Below are 22693 nucleotides of genomic sequence, written 5' to 3'. Positions count from 1 at the left end.
ACTTGCTGAAAACAAACTTTCAGTATACCTGTGAAAAAGCCCAAATATGGTGTAAAATATATTCCAGGAGATGGGAAGACATGTCATGAGCTTCAGTAAGTCAACACAAACAAGATATTATGTTAAAAGCAAAATTACTGTTAACATTTAGTACAGTATCCTGACTGGATACCACACACTATCTCATTTCTGCTTAATAGAAAAAAGACTATATAGCACATTCCCATTTCCCCAAAACCTATGCATACTTTGGAAGGGAGATGGCCTGAATTTTCAATTGACAGAACAGTCAGAAGAAATGAAGGTTAAAGAAATGAATATTTATTTATATAGAGAGAGATAGATATGTATATGACTATGTTGAAAGATCGCAAGTCAGTCCAGGTCCATGCAGAAGTGGAGCATGAATGGTCATGCTCAATCCAATATGTCACTTCGGGTGGAACAAAATAGTATAGAGATATATATATATAGAGAGAGAGAATATGTAGTAGCTGTATAATAGTAGGCTGAACTCAGGGTACTATGTGATCAACAGCTTGATTTAATTGTACAAGTCTTTTAACTTACGAAAAATTAGAATTGGGACAATGTGAAATTGCAGCTCCACGAAGACTAAAAAGTTTCAGCTCTTCTTCAGAAAGATAACAGGCATGAGCCATCACTGTCTAAAGAAAAACAGAATCACCAATTTACTCAATATTGCATTTATTTCAGAGCCTGTGATTTTTGCTGCATCGCCTTTAATAGCCAAAAGGACACCTGTTACCACCAAGGGAAATTAATGCACTGCTCGAATAAAGCTCTTGAAAGGGGAGAAGCTCTTATTAACTTCAGTATGCCTGACATATTCACTCTCTCAGCTTTTTTTTCATTTATTAACCTAAGAAGATAGGGTGCTGACTCTTGCAGTGACTGCTTTGACCTAAAAGCTTCCAGGAACTAAAGCAAGAATTCCCCAGTTGGCCTAATGCTGCAGTAATCTAACAATTTATATTTTGTAGCTAACACAGATTTTAAGTACTGGGGCTAGGAACATATCAGAGAGAATGGAAGATGTACGTACTCTTACATGTTTCCCGTTGTCTCTCCAAAGGTTTGCACCGGGCATACATATACATGGAATATTAATGGAATATATATACACACACACACACACACATACATATACACATATATATATACATGGAATATTCTTTAATTAAAAGAATCTATTTTTTTATGCAACTGGTTAATGGCTTTTCTTTCTTGGCCTGCATAACTCACTTTAAAAATAAGATCACAAGCAGTATATACAAAAGATGGAAGTATAGGATAGTATCATTTAATAGGACACAAACCAATTATTTCTAGACAAATCTAATTGGAATTACCTCATATGCCAAATGCCTACTCGAAAAGAAAGAGCTCTGTTAGGCCTTGCAATCTGCCAATAGCAATGAGAACAGTACAGGGCCTCTTTCCACTGAGCATCTCCTAATAGCACTCTAGCTATCTCCCTACTTACCTATCTCCCTACTTATCAAGCTCAAGTGTAATTGAAAATGCGATGAGAATAGCCACATCTTAAGGACATACATATTAGCTGCTGACCTGTATCTCTGCTGATCTGTACTCTTTTTCAAAAAGAAGGAAATACTTCACCACAGCTCTGAAAATCATACTTTCAAAACAACAACAACAACAAAAAAATATTGTTGCCTTAGTTTTGGTGGTTGGGGAGGAGGAAACATCTGCAGTTTTGTTATTATGCTTGTGTTAATCGAATGCCTGAAAGAACTGGTAACCCTAATTTTCAGTGACTTTTCAGGGTCACGCATATAAAAGTCTGACAGAATTATGGCCTGGTTTTGCAGAGCTAATATTCTCTTTAGGATACTGATGCAACAAATCAGCAAGCATAGGACTGCATGAGAGATCAAAAGCTAATACTGTATACACATTAAAGTAGTCCATACTGAATTCTCAGATGAAAAGGACTGTAAATAAGTAACTTACTAGCGTACAATTTCAAAGAAAGAAATGAGAGTTCAATAGCTAATTGTCAAGGAGTTCCAAGCTGCACTTTGTGCCTCTGAAAATTCTTTCCTAAAATTTTAAATCAATTTGACTGATGTTTCGGCACTCTGGCTATAGTTAAGCTGTTCATACTCACTCTTGCATGGGCTGTCCACCGTCTGATAAATGCCTGGCACCAATAAATGCCTGGCAATCCAACCTGTACTTAAGTGGGGGCTGGTATCAGATCTGTTTTCATTTATTTCACCAACATAAAGATTTAATGAGTTTCAACTCTCCAGGCCACTGTGCCTCTCAACACTTGGTAAAATCAGCCAATAAGAGCACTTCCGAAGTCAGAACAGTAAAGTGTACCTGTCTGTGTGTGAGGTTCACACACAGAACACAAAGAGCTGCCAAAAAATTAAGGTGGTCCTACCATTACACCATAGAACAAATATTCCAGTGTGCAAGAATATTGTAATATAAGGACAACTGGGTACTGCCCGAGAATTGCAGCTCCTACAATACCAACTTTACCTAGTTTTCTTCTAACCCCACTGTCCCAATTTATTTGGAATCCTTGGAAAATGGATCAGGAAGCATAAAGTACCTTTATTGTTCATCTACCCTAAAATGATTAGGAAAAGTGTGAGCTTGTCTAAAGTTCCAATAACTTTGCAACAACATCTGTGCAACAAAGAACATAAAAACTGATTTACTTTAACCTAGACAATAGAATCACAGAATAGTTTGGGTTGAAATGGACCTTGACACTCATTTAGTTCCAATCCCTCTGCCATGTCAGGGACACCTTCCACAAGACCAGACGTTACTGACCTTGAAAAAACAACAGAAACTTTTCAGGTACCTATTAACCTTTTCAGTTAACCATCATATTGTCTACATAAATCTAAGCTATGCTGTGGAAGTTTTTATGCAGCTACCTTGCTGGTAAGCAGCTTGTTTTTATCATATAATTCAGTGTAATTCTGGTAGGCAGGAAACATGTTCTCCACAAGTTTGAGTTCTTCTTCATTTTCACTTATGTGACTCTGCAATAAGAAAATAGATAGGAATGAGTGCTTCAAATAGCATTAAACCTGGCATTACAACCTTCTGAGCCACCTACTGTGCTAAACATATAACAAGAGAAAGTAGTATTTGTAAAGCCTACAGTTAGATCTAGTCCTTGGTTTTTTTGTTTTTTTTTATCGGAGACGTCTTTGGGACCCAGAGGAGAACCTCCATTTGTTTCTTTAAAAGTGAAATGAGATGGTATGCCTTGATTGTCCGTCACAGAAGTTTGGTGACACGATGGCCCACTTGTATTTGGCAAATTTCAACATAATAAATAAAATAATACAGATAACTATGAGGTAAAAGAGAAAACCAGCCTATCACACAGTGCACCCTCCTATCAAGGCAACATATAGGTAGCTGCTCCATGGATCTTCAGATAGGCTGATTAATTCCTGGTCTGATGAAATAAAAATCTGATCCTTCTGTACTCCCACTGGAGCATATATTTTCAAAATTCCCACTTTGTAATGACAAAAATCCTAATGTAGGATAGGTTTAAAACAGTATATGCTTAGAACTGTGTAATCAAAAAAGAAACATCTCGAAGTTTCAACAGACCTGAACACCTCTGAATTTGTCTTTATTAGACAGAGGAACTTCATCATACAGAAAATCCTACAGCAATGTTAACAATGTTAAATAAGATATGAAGATGAGTAATTCTTTTATCTACTGAGCTTTCTCATTTCCTGTGCAGGTCACAGTGTTCTTGCAGAGTACCATTAATAAATTCAGAGGAATGTAAAAGACAGACCCCAAGGTACGAATATGATTTAAGTATTTTCCTGGCATTATGAAAACTCCTTGATCCATATGCTATCTATCTAAACTATTTAAATTGGATACAGAGCTCTTGCAGGTTACCTGCACATGGAGGTCACGAGCCTGTGCTAAATCGCCAAGCGCACAAAGCAAATCCTCTGTGCAGGAAGGGCCAAAGCGGGGAGTTATTACAGGCTGTACCCTTGGATACTGAAAATATTAAAAAGACATATTAGGCATTCTACCTCTATATATGAGTATACAAGCATTTACACAGCAACTATATTTTGCTCCATCTCTTATTGCTTGCTGCATCCTTGCCAATTCACACTGTAAAGTCATTTACTTATTTTTATTAGAAATTTCACCATTGAAATAGAGAATCAAAGCAATGAATGACCACGTTTTTCTGAGTCCCACTTCTGTGAGTATCAAAGACCCAGTGATTTAAAACTGAAGAGTTCTTGCTTGATCTTCTCCAATCATTATAGCAACAAACTGCCCCTACACTTCCTACACAGGAAGATTAGTGCTAGCAACAGATATGTTATGCAGTAGAGAAGACGACACCAAGACTAGAGCTACAGATGTTTACCTTACACCTTGCACTTATGGATTAAAATTTTCATAAAAAACAGACAACAGCATTACAAGTCTGCCTTCAGTCACAGGAAATAGTTGTGCATGTGGCACCATTAAAAGACAGTACATGATAACTTGGTTTGCGGTTTCTTACACCATCTTCCTGATATAAGGAGCTCAGGACTTCTCCAGATTAGCCAATTTAGCCAACATATGATTTAGACATGAAACTCTATGCTCTTGAATATTTTGAGACAAAAAAATCAAGAAATTAAGCCATTGAAAAAAGAAAGGCTGATACGAAAGGTATCCCTGATTGTAATATGTATGGAGTGTCAATTCTGTATTTACACCCAAGGAGTGTAAACCTGAGTTTCTTTAGAAACACATTGGAAGACATGTGCTGACCCAAGATACTAATTTGGTAATGGGTTAGCAACTGTACTGTAAACACACTGATTTCTGCTGGTGAGAACTTCTTTTCACTAGTCTATTTATATACCACAGAGTGAGAGACTGTGGCTTTCACCAGAAAATTTTCCTTTCTAGGAAGCCGAATATATTTTAAAGTTGAAGCACAGAACATTGCTGTGCTCTCACTACCAAATTTACACGGCTACAAGTCCATTTCTCAACAACATGGCAAGCAGAACATTTTTCAGACTGATGACATCTCCCTACTACACAAAAAGATGTATATTTATTGACTTGTCACTAAGTCAGCAGTGTTTGTCAAAGGGATTAACTATTTCATATATTTACATGGAATTTCCTGAATACCAAAGTGAATAGAGAACTCTACTTACTTTCTTTTCCAGGAGTTCTTTAACAAACCTGGAAAAAGGCAGAAAAAAAATCTGTTAGAAACCTATTACCTGTGCTATAAATTGTGACAATATCTACTTAGATACCTTAAGTATTTCAGACATTTTTTACAGAAAGTTGGGCCAAATTCTCAGATGAAATAAAAAGAAGCAATACAGTGAAGTCACAATAGTTACACCAAATTATGCTAGTTGTGAATTTGACCCTAAATATTCAGAATCTTTTTCATTTGCCGTAATTAGCATTAGACATGTGGTAATTGCTCTGAGTTGTCACTGAAAACCAGATACATGTTACATTAAATTCACTGAAAACATAATTATAAGCTACAGATGCAACATTAGAGGAAAAAAAAATAAAATGTCCATGAACCTAAATTACAGCATTAAGCATAATCTATTATTTAAAATCCTATTTCTAAAAGATGCTGCAATATCTTATGCTCACTTACAGCAGTTGCGTGTGTCCTCATTCACTTACAGGACCCTTGCTTTTCTGGAAATGCTTATAACAATGTTAGCATATAGGTATCTACCTTATAGAAAATACAGTATAGATTTACTTACTTTGTTAAATAAAAGAAGCTTCCTCAGGGACCTCCATGTAAAAACCCCAAGCAGTCAATACAGATAATGCAGATGAGCAAATAAAACTTCCTCTGACTTTGCAGGGAAGAAATTCTTTGAAAATCCATAGGCACAGTGTATGCAAATAATTTCCAGAAGCCTGTTTGAGATGGTTTGTTGAGAGGATCTCTGTGAATTCTTATGGCATAGTTATATTTAGAAAAACCTGTAATTTTGTTCACAATAAATGCTGAATCAAATTTGTCAGATATCTTCTGATGAAAAAGAAAATGCTGGAGGCTAGATTCACAACCCTGAATGTGGTGCTAGATCAGCAGCTAGAAGTGAGAAACCTAAGCTCAACCTCCACAGTGACTGAAAAAATTTGAGCCCACCATCTGACTGTCAGAGCCAAAACATAATGTGTATTAGATATCATCTGTCTGTCTCTCCTCTCATTGATTCACCTGATACAATACTAAAAGATTGACTGGAGCAGAAACTGTAACACAAAGTACAACTCTCAGACGATAATCCAAAATCTCCTGAAACAGACGGCTGTTTTCATTCTTCTCTACATTCTCTGAAAAGTGTCAGCATTGTTTCAAAACTGAAATACCTTTCTTAAAATACCCTATGCTTTTTTGGCTTATATACTTCATTATAAGGAAAGAAGCTCAGATTCAAACCACTGTCTTCTGTAGCAGTAGAACAGATTTGAACATAGGTCATCTTCTTTCCAGATGACTACAACTATTACCAACATATAATGCATATAGTAGAGTGCAAATTATTAATACTACATGTTTTAAAATGTCTTTAAACATAAACACTGCTAGAAATCCATTACCATTTCTAACTTTTACTTGCATTCTTCTAGCATGATTTGCAAAAGTAAGGTAGCAACTTCACACAAGTGTAGCAAGACCTTTATATTACTGTTATTACTGTTTCAAATATCATTCTCTTTCAACATGATACTTGAAACACTTATACAAGTTAAGAAATAGTCCCATGAGAAATGCTGTATGCCTGCTTAAGCATTTTCTGAGCATGGATGTGAAACATAAGGGTAATCTAAGATAGCAGGCTGCCATTCTCCAGTCTTGGATCCCCTCCGCCATGTACATTGCATTGATTTCATTATCTTTCGTTCTCTCGGCTGCAAGTTAGAGTAATTTCACTGATGCTATGCTGTAGAAGATAAGAGCCACAGCATGTTTGAAATGGGGTACATGAAAGCTGGCTCCTACAATCTGAATAAAACTTATCCTAAATGGGGGAAGGAAGTAGCTCAGAAGTTAATGGGAGTGAAGGAACTGATTGCCACCCCACCATCGCATATCAGGTCACATCACCTCCACACACAGAGCTGTGAAGGGAAAAAAGAAGGCAGAAAACAGACAACCACCTACACATATTTTTTGCAAACCCCAGAGCTGCAGCTTTTCCCTTTCTTTGGAAGAGCTACAGAGAAACTGCTTGGGCTGCGTGGCAACCGCAGAAATTGCCAGAACTGTAGGAAGCAATGCCATCAGAAGGAAAAAGAAATGTTCCTAATAAATTCACACCTGTAAGTTCTTCAGTCAGATTCACATTCACTTTCAGATGGATAAGAAAAGTCTTATTTCTAAATCCATCAATTTAATCACCTCACCTTTCTGTCTCTTGGACAGAGTCTTCAGTAGTCTCTTTGTATTGTGGCACACTGTCATTCATATCCATGCAGACTTTTCCAACAAATGCTCGTTGACCAAATTTATCTGGTGAGATCCATAAAAGAAAAAAAATTCAGATTCATTTGTTCTGAAAAACTGCTGTCAAAGCCTGTACTGAAATCAAAATAGCAAATGCCACCCCAGCAAGTTTCATTTTAGATGAACAGAATTGATCTTTTCTTATCTTTAAGTTGGGACCATCCCTGTGACTCTTAAGGCTAAAAAGGAAAGAGAGGGGAAAAAAAATATTCTTCTTCCACACTAGTACTCAATTTTTTAAATGTTCTAATTGAGGATAAGATTACTGTAGTTTAACCACAACCAGAATTCCTAATGGTTGTACATAAAGACAACTCAGAAGTAGAGGATGAGAAACACAAACACCGAAGTACAGTAGCTGTAGTAGAACGTTACCCTGAGCTGACAGAAGGCACAAAGACCTCAGGAAACCATTTCTTCTTCAGAGAAAGGAATGAGGTTCCTAACATGCCTCCTACATGCAGTTGGATGGAGAAAATTACCACCACTACTTCTAGCATCCTTTCTTGAGATTTATCCATACTAAGACCAGGAATTTATGCGTAAGACTTAAAAGGAATGCATATAATGTTCAAATCTAAGCTTTTAAATGTACTTGTAAACTAGATCTCTTTTGCCCACTTTTACTGTCTGAGTTGTTGAATACAACAGCTTTAAAGTTTCAGGTTTTCATACAAAATCAGAAAGGGAATCTTTGGTGGACACTGAAATATTCATTAAATTGCTCTGCTATGGGAGTTGGCTGAGCCTTGAGAAATCCTGCAAGAATCACAACACTCTCAAACAGAAGGTAATTGCACTGGTGAACAAGAAGGGAGGGGTAAGATCCTGATGCAACTCCCATTGTTATGGTTTCTGAGGGTGCTTGGAAACTTCAGATTATCAGGAAATAAACGCACTGTCTGCACCTCTTGTCATTCAGTCCTTTAATCCTCAAATAGCAAAAGGCTAAAAAAAGCAGAAAATGAGCTGAAGAGCAACTCCAGCAAACTTAAGCTCTGCCAGCAGCTGATTTGGAAGTGAAGAGACACAAGAGGCACAAATTCGATGGATGGACCACCCAATGGATAAAGAACTGGATGGATGGCTGCACACAAAGAGTTGTAGTCAAAGGCTCAGTGTCCAGCTGGAGACCAGTAATGAGTGGTCTCCCTCAGGGGTCGGTGTTGAGACTGATTTTGTTACACCTTTATCGTTGACATGGACAGTGGGACTGAGTGCGCCCTCAGCAAGTTTGCTGATGACACCAAGCTGTGTGGTTTGGTTGATATGCTGGAGGGAAGGAATGCCGTCCAGAGGGACCTTGACACACTTGTGAGGTGGGCTGATGCCAACCTCATGAAATTTAACCATGCCAAGTGCAAGGTCCTACACCTGGGTGGGAGCAATCCCAGGCACAGCTACAGGTTGGGCAGAGAAGGGATTCAGAGCAGCCCTGCGGAGGAGTTGGGGGTGTTGGTCAATGAGAAACTGAACACGAGCCAGCTTCAGTGTGTGCTCTCGCAGCTCAGAAAGCCAACCATATCCTGGGCTGCATCAAAAGGAGCGTCACCAGCCGGTCAAAGGAGGTGATCCTGCCCCTCTACTCTGCTCTTGTAAGACCTCACTTGCAGTTTTGTGTGCAGTTCTGGTGCTCTTAACATGAAAAGGACATGGAGCTGCTGGATCAAGTCCAGAGGAGGGCCACGAGGATGATCAGGGGACTGGAGCACCTCCAGTTGGGGCTGTTCAGCCTGGAGAAGAGAAGGCTGTGTGGAGACCTCAGAGGAGCCTTCCAGTATCTGAAGGGAGCCTATAGGGATGCTGGGGAGGGACTCTTTGTTAGGGACTGTAGCAATAGGACAAGGGGTAATGGGTTTAAACTGAAGCAGGGTAAGTTCAGGTTGGATATAGGGAAGAAGTTCTTTACTGTCAGGGTGGTGATGCAGTGGAACAGGTTACCCAAAGAAGTGGTAAATGCTCCATCCCTGGCAGTGTTCAAGGCCAAGTTGAACAGAAACTTGGGCAACATCACTTAGTGTGTGCTGTCCCTGCCCATGGATTGGGGTTTGGAACTAGATGATCTTAAGGTCCTTTCCAACCCTAACCGTTCAATGAGTCTATGATTCTATGACAGATAAAATGAACAAAAACAAAAAAAGCATCATTAGTAGAATGAGAGATTGCTAGCAAGTATAAAACTCCTAAGCTCTGTTTCCTTCAACTAATACAGTCTGAATAATACCCTTCAAAACTCACTGTTAGCCTTACCAATAATTTCAGCAAGAAGAAGAGAAGTATCTGTATAAATTGTCGCAAAGTAGCAAGCTGTAGTCGTGCCATTCTTTAGAGTTCGTCTCTATAAAAAGAAATCAACTGTTTCAACTGTCTGGAAATAAAGATAGTCAAGCTGCCAAAATGCAGAACAGGCAGCCTGATTTCAAATTGCAAGAACATTAAGTTATTTTGAAATTGTGCAGTGAACTGAGAAAGTAAAATATAGATTTTTAATTTCATAATAGCTTTTTTTAAGTCTGAGTGTTCATAAATACAAAAACTCCTCTTCTAAATTTATACAGGACTTCCACAATGGCTAAACCCATAAAAACCATGCTATATTTCCTTCAGTCAAACTGGAAATAAATTCTGACTTATATTTAGAAATACAACCAGTCTTTTATGTTTTTTCTGGTTTTGAAAGGCTTTCCAATTTTCACAGTGAAGCACTGTTTACCTAATGCTAGCAAAGCAAGGCTTCTGGGGAAAAAGAAGTGGTTTTCATTTGGTCACCTGATGTGGCTGGTAAAAATATCCATACTTTCATGTATAACACCCCTTTGTTATGCCTGAATACAAAGGAATAAACTTCAAGGTAAAAGTAAACTGAGAATAAATGCTCAGAGTGTAATTCAATTACTGAATTATATCATTTGAAAGGAGAGGCTGGTTGACACCTGCTCATACTACTTTGGAAGCACGTAAACAGTAAATGAAGAGCCATATAAAGGTACATTAAGTCATGATGAAATCTATAGCATCACTTGCCTAGACTTAAGACTAATGCATACTCTATTGATTACCCATCTGTCTTACAGGTTTAAACAAATTTTTGGATTCTGGCTACAACGTAATTTGAGAAATCTTTAAAATTTTTAAATGAGATAGAAGGTGGGACATTCAACACAACTTTTGAGAATGGTTAGAGCTAATTTTTTTACAAACATGAAGGCAAGCTCTCTTTTTTCTACAATATTCGAATTAAAGCAAATAGTTAAAAATATGTTTTTAAGGGCTTCTAAAATGAGTCTCAAAAATAACAATGTCATTAATGAGGCAAACTACTTTGGTCTTTCTTAGTTTTTCAACCCCATGATTCTCTACTTCTGGATTCCTAATATCATTGTTAAATTAAACCTAAAAACATGCTGTTTCCAAGTCATCAGCTTGAAGAATTTCCTTACCTCAAAGTGGACCACAGGAGGTTCCAGGTATAATATGATAAATGTCACCTACTTTGTTTCTTTGACAAATTATAGAAAGTCTTTATTGAAAACAGAATTTTGATTTGAAAAAATCACTATTTTTTTATTACAACTCCAAAAGTACAAAGATATATATGAAACAATATCTGCTCTTTGCAGGTTTAGTCCTATTTCTAAGAGTTTTAGACAAATGCAAGGGAAATTATGCTGGCCAAATCATTTAATCTGTTGAAGATATTTCATCCACATATTAAAGGATACATTTCCTTTAAGCACAGAATCAGTATGCTGCAGAATCAGTATACCTGCTTATTGTTCATCAAGTGGAATTTGACCTTAAAGCCTTTATATTGCTCAAAACCAGCCTAGTTCAAACACAGTCTCTCTCTTTGTGCCACAATACCATTGACAGACTTCATCTAAAGCCTCTGCAGTGACAATCCTGCTACAAGGGCCTCAAATGTAGAAACATCTTCCTTAATTACTTCAAAGCACCCTAGATTTGTTGGCTGTGAGAAGCATCTTCTCTTTCATGTGGCCTTTGCAGAAAAGGAAATATCCTCCAAATTTAGTTTTTTTTTTTTTAATATGCTTTGTTATTTCTACACCTGCTGGCTATAGATTATTCTTAAATGTTGGTCATTGCATTCAGATATCAGAAAAGTTGATATATAAATTTATTGTCAACCATGGGATTAAATGAACTGTTTTACCAGCAACAACGGAACAAGACTAGAGCTAGTAGGAGACAATCTTGGCTGGCATTAGAACAGTAGCTGTACCGTTGGTTTTATCTAGTCTTCATGACATTAAAACATGCTCTACTACTTCAAGTGACCTTCTGAAAACTTACATGTATTTCACAAATATGAATATCATCAAGTCAGTAAATTATATTTGCAGTACTTACAACAACTCTGGTGTACACTTCTTCTGCAAAGTCACTGTCTTTGTATTTGGCTTCTGTTGGGAATGTGTAGGTAGTCAACCATTGCAAAAGAGGTAGATCTACTCTTGTACCAGCAAATGAATACTGGGGAGCATGAATGTGTGTATCAACCATTCCTGGCATGAAGAATTCACTAGGGAAAGAAAACAAAAATGTTAATAAATTTTCCACAGAAAGTAGTTTTGCTTTAAACAGTGCTTGAGGAAAATCCACCAGAGTGAGTGGCAAGTACAGATCAGCCTTTCACTTTCAGCATCAGCCTATCAATCACTACTGCACCTCTATCCATACTCCTTTTACGGTATAAAGCAGCTGAAGAACAACTTTTATACAGACCTACTACAGCTAACAGGGAAAACAATGTAAGACCATGATGAATCCAATTGTCTTTAATAACAGTAAATACCAACAAATAAAACCAAACTGACTTCATAATAACTAAAATGATTCAAGCTTAGAATCCACCTGATAAAGAGAGGATTTGGGCACAGTCTTTCTTGCTAGTATGGCTATAGTTGGAATACCTTTAGCTGCAAGAACATTATATTTACAGAATGGTAACTTTCTATATCTCAGTTTTCCTCTAAATATGTCTCTCTGTGTATATTCAATCTTGGAATTTCAAAGCTTAATGGAAGAACAGGACTGTGTCTACAAATGCAGACACAGATACCCATGAAAAAGATCTCTACTGAATACCTGGACAGGAAAGGCATCTTTACAATGGAACTGTAATATTGTTTATTGTCATGTAGTGTTCATGCAGTAACAGGGATGAATATATCAACATCTGATGGAATTTCATACAGTATAAAATTTTTCACATTCTTCTGCCCTTCTCCCTGGCTACTGAATGAACAGTGATTTAGCCTCTTTGTACTTTCCCTTCTTCCTGTTTTCCTGCGTGCTAGAAATGCTGAAAGACATTTCACAACTGATCCATATTCCCAGCACCATCCATTTTCCTCAGGCTATTTCAAGTGAAGAAAACATCTGATGACTCACATATACTGTATGATTGGCCTTCCAACAAAGCATACAGGTTTTTTAACAACTGAACACTAAAACAGTGCTGCAGTTCTAAACTCTAAGCCACAAGTGGTTTACACTTGTATCGTTTACAGCTGCTACATGCAAAGCATTGCAGGTACAATCCAAAACTATTTCGGGGGGATTACACTGGCTGAGGAAAAAAGAAACATTCAAGCTGCAATACAGTTTGAAATCCAAGTCTCTGTGTTCAGAAAGTTTAAATATTCTAGTTTTATTAGAATTTATAAGCAACTGTGTCAAAGCCCAAGCAAGTGCCTTACATCTGTAGTGTCAGTGGCACCTGTATTTGCCAAGTCTAGAATTTTGAGCTAGTTAGGCACAGCATGTTGCTAACAAAATGGATATAAAATGTAATTTCAAGAAAGAACATCATTTACTTGTGTAAGCACAGAAGAGGTGTGTATGACAGCTACATACGACATTTTGTCCCACGCAGTGTAAATCAGCCAGTACAATTCAGCCATGGCTGCAGTGACAAACCAAGGAACACAACCAACCCACGGACCATCCACCCTCCAAGTCCCATCCAGGATGGAGGCAGCTCTTGGGTTAAGAGTTATCACAGAGCTGAAAGGGAGTTTTGCCCATGAGATTGGACATAATGTGCTCTCTGCTAAAATGTATTCACAGAGACTTGCATTACTTCACTCAGACTAAACTCCATTAGCTGAAATTAATCAAAACAAAATACATACTGGTTACTCAGTTCTCTTATGTCAGACATTTTGAACCCCCACTTCCTAGCCAGTTGCTGTTGCTGATCAGTTTGCTCCAAAAACACAATCTAGAAGAAAGAAAACATAGTTAGATACTTTAAACCTGTATCCCTCCTCAGCTTTACATGAAGGCAAAGTGAATCACATCTTAAACCAGATTTTGCACACTCACAAAGGTTATAGTTTTGCACTGACATAATTGTTCTGCCTAACTATGATTTTGAAAGGCTTACTCACAATACAGTGAATAACTGCACCCACTTCGTAACTTGTAAGGAAACAATTCATTCATTTTCAAGTGATGAGACTGAAGCAATAATTCCCAAGTAAGGACTTCAGTGTCCACTGGTGTTCCTGTAACATAGCACTATGCTAGCAGTGTGGTCATTCGTTGTAGAGGTGTGTGGCAGCCTTACCGCAATGCAATTACAGCATTCATCACCAGAAGGGTCAAATTAATTGTTTTACCTAGGACTGACTAGCACTGAGCTAACTATTTTCTAATTTTCTGCTCATGTCATTAATGTTGTTTTTTTGTTTGCTTGGGTTTGCTTTCTGTTTTGTTTTTTTTTTAATTTTATTTCTGAAGTGCCTGGGAAGAGAAGAGTGAGGGGAAAAAAGTGAGTCTGTTCATTTTCCAGGACAGATTTCAAGCATGCCTGAGATCTTCATTTATTTAAAAAAAAAAAAACAAAAAACTACAATCTGGAGCCTAACTCAGCCCCATTTGACTCTTGGAGGACACTGACGCTACTGCTGCTGAGTTTCTGTTGCCAAGTCAGGATTTTAGCACACTTTATTTTTAAATTGCATGGTATTTTAATCTGCAACATGATGCTTGGCAGATGAATCCTCAACTGTTTAATTCTCTGGTCTGGCAATAACAGGCACACCTCTCCAAGAAAGACTGGGGAGTCTAGGAACTGCAATGCCCACCACAGGCTCCAGGTGGGATCTGGACACCCACAACACTTCACAGAGCAGATAGAGGACCCTGACGCCTACCCCTGTGAAAGACTGTCTGTCCTGGGGTTTCAGGAATTCTTGCCTAACCACAGTTTCTGCCAGAAGATAACTCATGGACTTCTAACTCCCTTGGTGTAAAAGCTAGTTCCTCTAAGTTCAAGGGAGTACTCTTGCTGCTACTGGTATCCTTCTGCTCCTGTGAAGATTCCCACACTGAGGGCCTGTATCACCTTCAAGACAGCAGTTATATTATGAGGCAGCAATTAAAAGATCATGTAAAGGAAACATCAAATAGTTGTAAAAAGGCAGTAGGAAGGAACTTCGGAGGAAGATCAAGAGGACCAGAAGAGCACTGTTTTATCAGTTACTTGCATGCCCTTTTTTATGTGTATGACATAACCTTTTGCATTTTCTACCTTTTTCTACAGAGAAAAATAAGCAAAGACAGCTAAGCTGTATACAAGAAGGTTTTGGCTGCTTATCTTGTAAATGTACATATGGCTTATATGATTTACATTGTCTAAAGAGTAGATGTTTAAAATTTTTAGTCACTAAAAAAAAATTTAAATTATACCTTATAAATAAATACAACACTAGCAAAAATTGCAAGAATATTGTAGTCCATTAATACTTCTCATAAAGCAGCATCTCTCCTTCTAAAGAGGAATATATCCAGCTTAATTAGATATATATATGAAAAGGGCTTAGACTACAGACCTACAGAAATTTCTGATGAGCAATAAAGAAAATGTCATTCTGATGCTGAAATCAAAATGGATGCAGAATGAGTATTGCTAGAGCTGCAGGGAAAAAAAAAAAAAAAAAAAGAAAAAAATGGGAAAAAGAAAAGTGGGGAAAAAAAAAAAAAAAGGAGAGAGAGAGAAAAACATGAAACACCAGATGGCAAATTCTGGAAACAAGTGTTGCCATGGAAAAGAAGTGGCTATTATATGCTCTTATGGTGCAGATAAATAAAACACTGAAATCATGTAAGTATGAAGAAAATATGTTTCAAGGGAGATGAACACAGGGAATCAACCTTAAACTTGACACCTGGTCCATTACTGTCAAATGCAGCAATGGATGAATCAGTAAGACATCTACACTCATTGCAAACAAACTTCCCAACAGTACTCCTTGGTTACCTAAGAGATGCTCCCCATTGCTTTAGCATGTTTTTGTTATGGCCACCTTTCCAACACTGAGTGCTTAAAGGTCTTTAAGGTCAGACATGCGTGAGTATTTGCTTGCACATTCAAGGTAATCAATGTGGTGCATTGGTCCTTTAAATTAGTTCTGGGCCTTAACACTGTTAAAGCAAGAAAAAACCTCTATGGCAGAGTCACTAGAGTCACAAGAAGTGTACAGGCAAGACTTCAGCTTGTACAGAAGGAAGTAAAGGAGAACAACCAGTGCTTTGGCAAAGTTGTATCACATAAGCAGTTATCAATGACTGCTAACACTAGTGCACAAATAGTTCATTCAGTTCTGATGTGTTACCTGTGTGATGGTGCTAAAGGATCCAAAGATAAGGAGCAGAGACCTCCCGACCCTGGTGCCTAGCTCAGGCCTCTTTTATTCCCTGACAGAATCATAGAATCAACTAGGCTGGAAAAGACCTTTAAGATCAAGTCCAATGGTTACCCCAGGACTGCCAAGTCCACCACTAAACTGTGTCACTAAGGGCCTCATCTACACAGTATCTGAATGCTTCCAGGGACGATGACTCCACAACCTGGCTCACGTTCAGCTATCCATCAGCATCCCCACGCCTTTTTCCTTTGAGCAGCTTTCCAGCCACTCTTCCCCAGGCCTGTAGAGTTGCATGGGGTTGTTGTGACCCCTGTGCAGGACCCAGCACTTTGACTTGTTGAACCTCATACAACTGGCCACAGCCCATCAATCCGGCCTCTCCAGATCCCTCTGCAGAACCTTCCTATCCTCCAGCAGATCAACACTTCCAGCCAACTTGGTGTTGTCTGCAAATTTACCAGCCAAAGCTCCTCCACCAACGCATGGTTGGTCCACTCAACTACACATCAGCCCTGATGCAATAAAGTCTGAATGCCTTCAAGCACCACAGTGCAAATAACTTCGCTACCAGAAGAATGGAAAATGAATGTTACTGGCTGGAGAAACACAGAAATTTTGGTGTTTTTTTTTTTTATCCAGCTGTGCTTGTATTAACTTTCTGGCTATGACATTCATAAATGAACATATATGTAAGGGGTCCATCCTTGTTTCCCCTCTCACATGCTTCTCTTCCTTTCTCGTTCCCACAGTGATGAGTTGACTTTTGCAATTAGACCCGATGCCTATTGCTTGGCTAGTTCCCAAAACTGGAATGTGATGCCAGCTGAGAGGCAGGACCCAGCTCCTGAAGGAACAGCCCAACCTCCTGAGAAAGGCTAAGCAACAAACTCCAGACGGATGTTTGTGTCTTGATACCTTCCTCCTTATACAGCTAACACACGTCACATGCTATCCCAGCTGGCTTAAATTAAACACTTATGTTTGGCAGTACGTAACAGTATTAACTCTTGTTCCACAACACTTGCTCTCTTCACAACACTTCTCTCTTCAAGAGGAGGTTTTAGCTTAATACTAGTTCTATTTACTTAATATTCTATTCAGGTAATTACACCACTATTTCAATGATAACTCACATGCTTCCCCTGTGTCTGTTTCTTTTACTCTGAGTAACAGTCATCTTTCTATTTGCATTCCTCAAGAGCGGCACCACACTGTTCTCCAAACTGCTCATTTAGACACAGTCCTGATTCTGCCAACTTAACAATAACTTGGGTCTTCATAACTGAAAGCAGCGTTTTCCTTGCTAAAGTTCCCTTTAAACCTACAGGCAAAACAGAGAGAGCTGACATTTCACTTGTAGCCTTTATCAGCCAAGCATCCCCACTTGCAGTGGGGGTCTAAGCATTCTTTCTGTGGCACTGGTTGTATGCGCCTGTCCCTTGGAAGACATGCTCATACTGGAGAACAAGACCTGGCTGTTCACAAATGATGATCTGTTAACCCTCTCAGAGTCAGTGTGAGATTTTTCTATGATGGACTCAGCAACATGAATCAGAAGAATGATATCTATTTAGTTAAGATTACTTCTCTGGGAGTAGTACTGAAATAGTTTTGGTTGAAAATCTGGACAATAAAGGTAAGCAATTTTCTAACCACCATGTCCTCCTTGAAGAGCCAGTTCTTCAGTGATTCCAGTGGAAGTTCTGCCTGAGGTTAAATTAAAAGTAATAGAATAAAAGGTGCCAAACCTCACTGTTATCAGGTCCTGGAATAGCAAAATGCCAAGAATTTGTATTATAAAGAGAAGAAAATGAAAGTCCTTGTGACTGTAGTCTGTTGGGAATTTAACTTTGGACAACAGTGGTGTTCTACTGGAAAACATTTCTTTTAAAAAACGTAACTGCATGGGAATATTCCAATTTATGCAAGGAAAACAATATTCTTGTGCACTAGAACAGGGGAAGAGAGTGACTGATTGCACAAATCTTTAAATATAGCTTACTAAGGTACCTGCTTTTCAAGAAAAATCACTTAAAAGTCTTGATTTCCTATGGATGCTGAGTAGAAACCCTTTTCCGGAAATTGCCTTTATAGACAGCAACAGAGGCATGAGTCTCTGCCCCCTGTGCCCACATTACATAAACCAAACCCTTTTTTCATTCATAGCTCTATTGTTTTAGTTGCAGCAGCCAATACTGAATTATGTACGCTTTCACTCCCCTCCCATACGTGAAAATACAGGTTCTCTGAGACTTTGCTATGCCTTGCGCCACACTCCTCAAGAGCTGTAAGATGGCTGTCTTTAAGCAGGCCCTCATGGACCTGTATGAACAGAGGAAAAAAATACTGTGAGGGCTGAAAGTGTGCTTTGCTGAGATTTCAAATGGTACTGACACAATGAAGCCTGTTAGTTAGCCATAAGAAAGAAAATGACTTCTTTTTATTATCTATATAAGGTACCTATATATGTTATTTCTATGAAAAAAAAAAACAAAAACAACTCGGCCTGTGCCACTAACATGCCCCACGTCATCACCTTCCTAACTCCTTGTAGGTATATGTCATGCTTTATCTTGTGACAACAGAAAACCCCCAACAAATATAAAGCCTTAGTCAGACGACTGGGCACTAGTAAGGGGGGGAGACACTGTAATTATGCAGAGTCATTATTTTGATGCTCAAGAGAATGAAAAACACCCTTGTGAAACTGAAAGAAAACCGAGAGAATGTGAAAGCAAGCCCTGAGCAGGCACGCTGCTGTTTTACTAATATTTCGCACACTTCAAAACCAAATTTAAGCTACCTGAAGACTCGTCCAAGGAGATAACGCGCCATCCCAGTTATCTCCAGCTCCTACGAACAAGAAACCGCTTCTCCGCAGCTTTTCTAAGCCGTCGGACACCGAGTACTTGGGAGTGTGGAATTTTGCCACTTTCTCCCTAGAGCGCGGCGGAGGCGGCCCTACCCCTCCGGTTCGCCGATCGGTCTGCCCCGGTCCGCTGGTTGGGACCATAAAGGGTCGTTTTCACCCCAACCCAGGGGGCCGCCGAAGAGGAGCGGGCACCTGAGCACTCCGACCCCGGTGGAGCGGAGCGGAACGGCGGCTCGGGAACCCCCGCGCCCCCCCGCAACGTGCCTTCTCTCGCCCCTGCTCTCACCGTCCCGCTCTCGTCCACCCCCAGCAGGTGTCCGTGGAGGACCTCCATGGGCGCCGAGGCGTTGGAATGCACGAAGGTGCCCCTGAAGACGTGTGCGAGCGCCGGACGGTGCGGGGAGTCCATGGCTGCTGTGGCCGCCAGCAGGCTAGCGGCACCCGGCGGGGCTCTCTGCGCTGCGCCGCGGCGGAGGCGGTGGGGAGCTGCCAGCCACCGGGCTGCAGCCCGTCCGTGTCTCCCGCTGCCGGCGGCGGTTTCCAGGAGTTGTCACAATTTCCCCACCCCCTGGTGACTTTCTCTTCGGGGACTGGTTTCAGCGGAGGGAGGGCGGGCGGCCGGGTAGCCTCTATCCCTTTGCCCCGCTGCTGCCGGGCGGGAGGTGCCCGCGGACGGCCGGGATGCGGCCGAGAGGAGTGCTGGGTGCTCCCCACCCCAAGCCGACCCCCACTACCCGACCCGCAGAAGGGATAGGGCCCCCGCCGCTTACAATAGGCGCAAAAGGCTGGAGCAATGCCTGGTGGGGTTTGGAGTCCCAGTGACTTACAGGGAAACGTTGAGAAGTGTAAGTAGGTGTTTCGCAACACTGGCAGCACTGGAGTGCCTGGCAGCCAACTTCCGCAACCGAGCTGAAGGCTGCAGCCACTTTCCAGAGTTTCATGTACAAAAAGTTGACTTTGTAACCGTGCTGTGCCGCAGGCTGCCAGCAGTGGGTAGCTTGTCTCTCCGTGCCTGGAGCACTAGGAAATTTATCGGACGTTTTCAGAAGAATAGACCTAATTTTAATATACTATAAGCATGTGTTTTGAGGTGGCAGTTACTGCTTTGTTTCACCTGTTCTGTCATACTCCATGATCCAAGATTAATCTCTCAGACTGACTCAGTCCTCAGCCCATGTACTGCACTTTGTTACGGTATGGGAGTAGACAATAGATGCCAGCTGAGGTACCAGAATGTGGGCAGTCAAATGCCTTATTCAGTGGAGGAGATGGTCTACAGAAAAAGAGAAAACAGCCTCGGGAAAAGAAACGGCAAGAGAAAAATGAGTTTTGTTAATCTGGAGAAACTAGAACCATATTCTGCTCCAAGAACCTGTCAAGAACACATGAGAAGAGGTCTGCCTCTGGGAATACTGAAATAAGACTTCACGGGACCAGAATTACATACCCCATTCAGGGTAACACCTGAATTCCCCTTTGAAGACACCTTTTTTGTCAGGCTGTGAAATGGTGACTGAACTTGGCACCCAGGGCACTGGCACAATCATTCTCAAAGCTCAATTGCAAAGTTTGTCATTACATTGTTTATTATTAAAAGACCTTTGCACTTCCCACTGTGCTGACACCATACAAATGCATAGCAGATTATCTTTGCTACAAGTTCTCCAGGTCAGTTATGGGAGGAAAGAAAAATAGTGGAAAAGCACAGAACGAATTTAATTTTGGTCTGCTGTGGGCAAGTCAACAGCCTATGTCTTGACATCTTTTCTTTAGGTTCTGTGGAGGAAGTTTAATAAATAGTGTACTTACTGATGACAACTGAATGATCTTACTTGGACTCTGCTATCAGCTTAGTCAGGCCATAAAGTGTCCAAAATAAAATGGACATGTTAAAGTGACCTTACTTGCTGATATTGGTAATTTCTTGTGAGAGGTCTTTTAGTTTAAAAAGACTCCCAGTGAGATAAAATGGATTTTTTTAAGGCACATGGTGTTTTTTTATTGTATTTCTAATCTCTTTGACCTGAGAAGTTAGGAAACAAATCACTAATTAATCTTGCAGGTTTGGAAAAGAAACTGGCATGAAAATCTTTAATGCAATGTGCTTACAACACAATGCTTCCTGCTTCCTTGAATAAGCAGAGTAATACTTATTTTAAAGAAATAGCACCAAAAGTCTTTTAAATTAGTACTTGCAAAAGCCCTCTTAGAAAGGTGTTTCTCAGGGTGATATTTATGCATTTTTTAAGGCTGCAGCTGAAATGATCTATAATCCAAGCTGCCATGCCAGATGAGGAAAATTGTCTTTATGAAGGATAAGGAGTGAGAGATAAGCTGGTTTTTGCCACTGAATAACAAAAGGTAGAAGGAATAGAGCTGAGAAATGGGGTGAACAGAGACAAAGCCCTGAAAAGGTAAGTTCACTTGCTCTTCTGTGAACAGAGGAGTGAAAATGACTTTCCTCAGCAAGAGCTACTGCTAATGCAACTTTGCAGTGAAATTTAATCCAGCCAGTATTTACGCATGAGAAGAAAACAAAAACCACTGACAGTTTCTTCCTTTAGTGCTTTTAGTGAGAAATATCAATAGCAAACACTGTTAATGATAAATTTATTGCCATAAATGGGTTCCAAACACTAAAGTCTTGTAATTTTGCTGTTAAAAGAAGTAGAGGCATCTTCTACTTTTTCCAGCTGTCATGAGGGAGCGCATGGAGACCCTGAAGAGGGATGGTGGACAAATGCTTAACATCCTTCCCTCTTCCCAGACTTTTTTTGGTTGTTAGTTTACAGCAGCTACACATGCATGCCCTTAGATTGGCTCAAGATGACCCAATCTAGACATGGCTTAAGATGAGACCTTGGCCAGCTCTGAAAAACTGAGTCATTCTTCAATGTTATTATAAGAGGATTACACTGATGCATGTTTAGTTTTGCTGGGATATGTTGGGCTAGGCACTTTACCTCCTTGGCTAGAAAGGTAATGCCCTGTTGTGACTGCTACATACTAATTAAAGAGTGAATGAAGTCACTTGCTCTTTTTTTTTTTTCTGCAAAACATTTGAGAGTTCAGAGAGAGGTTTAGCTTCTTAACAGATTACACAATGTTTTGTTTCAATAGCACTTACACATTAATCTTAGCTTTAAAAACTTCTTGAAATCAGAGTTATGTTTAAGTACATAATCACCATACTTTAATCTACTCCTGTTAAAAAAAACGTCTGTCTCAGCAGTCAGTAGTTTTTCAGTCTCTTTTTGTCTTCTAAATCATTGTCATCAAGTCAATTGTGGAAATGAGTCTTTAGGCTGAGTCCTGAAGCCTAACAACTGAAGAATCAGTCAATGTACTTCTGGGAGCACAGGGACAGATTTTAGCATCATTCATTCTCATTAGCACTTTCACTTCCTGATCTTCTTTTTCACTTCGTACTCTATACAGAGCACAAATTCAACAGCTTGTTTCAAAGTTTCAGAGCACCGAAGCCAATCCTGCAACATCTGAGAAATATAAGAGATAGAAACTTGTTTCTCTCCCCACTTTAAAAAAATAGTTGATGGGTTACATGCCACC

General features: G+C 39.6%; 1 protein-coding gene across 6 annotated transcripts in view; it reads right to left on the bottom strand.

Annotated features, from left to right (window-relative positions):
* Positions 1–22693, bottom strand: part of GDA (guanine deaminase) — a 157339-nt gene that overhangs the window by 10122 nt on the left and 124524 nt on the right. Inside the window, exons 1-9 of one of the 6 annotated variants that reach the window (XM_062641425.1) lie at positions 19410–19768; positions 13732–13820; positions 11945–12116; positions 9824–9911; positions 7474–7579; positions 5232–5259; positions 3946–4053; positions 2946–3053; positions 571–668 (exon numbers count right to left, since the gene is read on the bottom strand). In XM_062641425.1, the coding sequence (XP_062497409.1) occupies positions 571–668; positions 2946–3053; positions 3946–4053; positions 5232–5259; positions 7474–7579; positions 9824–9911; positions 11945–12116; positions 13732–13820; positions 19410–19532 (920 nt within the window). In that variant the 5' untranslated portion in view covers positions 19533–19768. Of the gene's footprint in view, positions 1–570; positions 669–2945; positions 3054–3945; positions 4054–5231; positions 5260–7473; positions 7580–9823; positions 9912–11944; positions 12117–13731; positions 13821–19054; positions 19315–19409; positions 19769–22693 lie in introns of those variants that run through there. The other 5 variants (XM_062641416.1, XM_062641453.1, XM_062641435.1 and 2 more) reach the window with 5 other exon arrangements.

This window comes from Pezoporus occidentalis, unplaced genomic scaffold (assembly GCF_034315485.1).
Source record: "Pezoporus occidentalis ecotype Australia unplaced genomic scaffold, CSIRO_AGI_Poc_V1 ctg117, whole genome shotgun sequence".
In the NCBI taxonomy this organism is placed as follows: domain Eukaryota; kingdom Metazoa; phylum Chordata; class Aves; order Psittaciformes; family Psittacidae; genus Pezoporus; species Pezoporus occidentalis.
The sequence above is the reverse complement of the archived record's forward strand: the minus strand, read 5'-3'. Positions and strand labels throughout refer to the sequence as shown.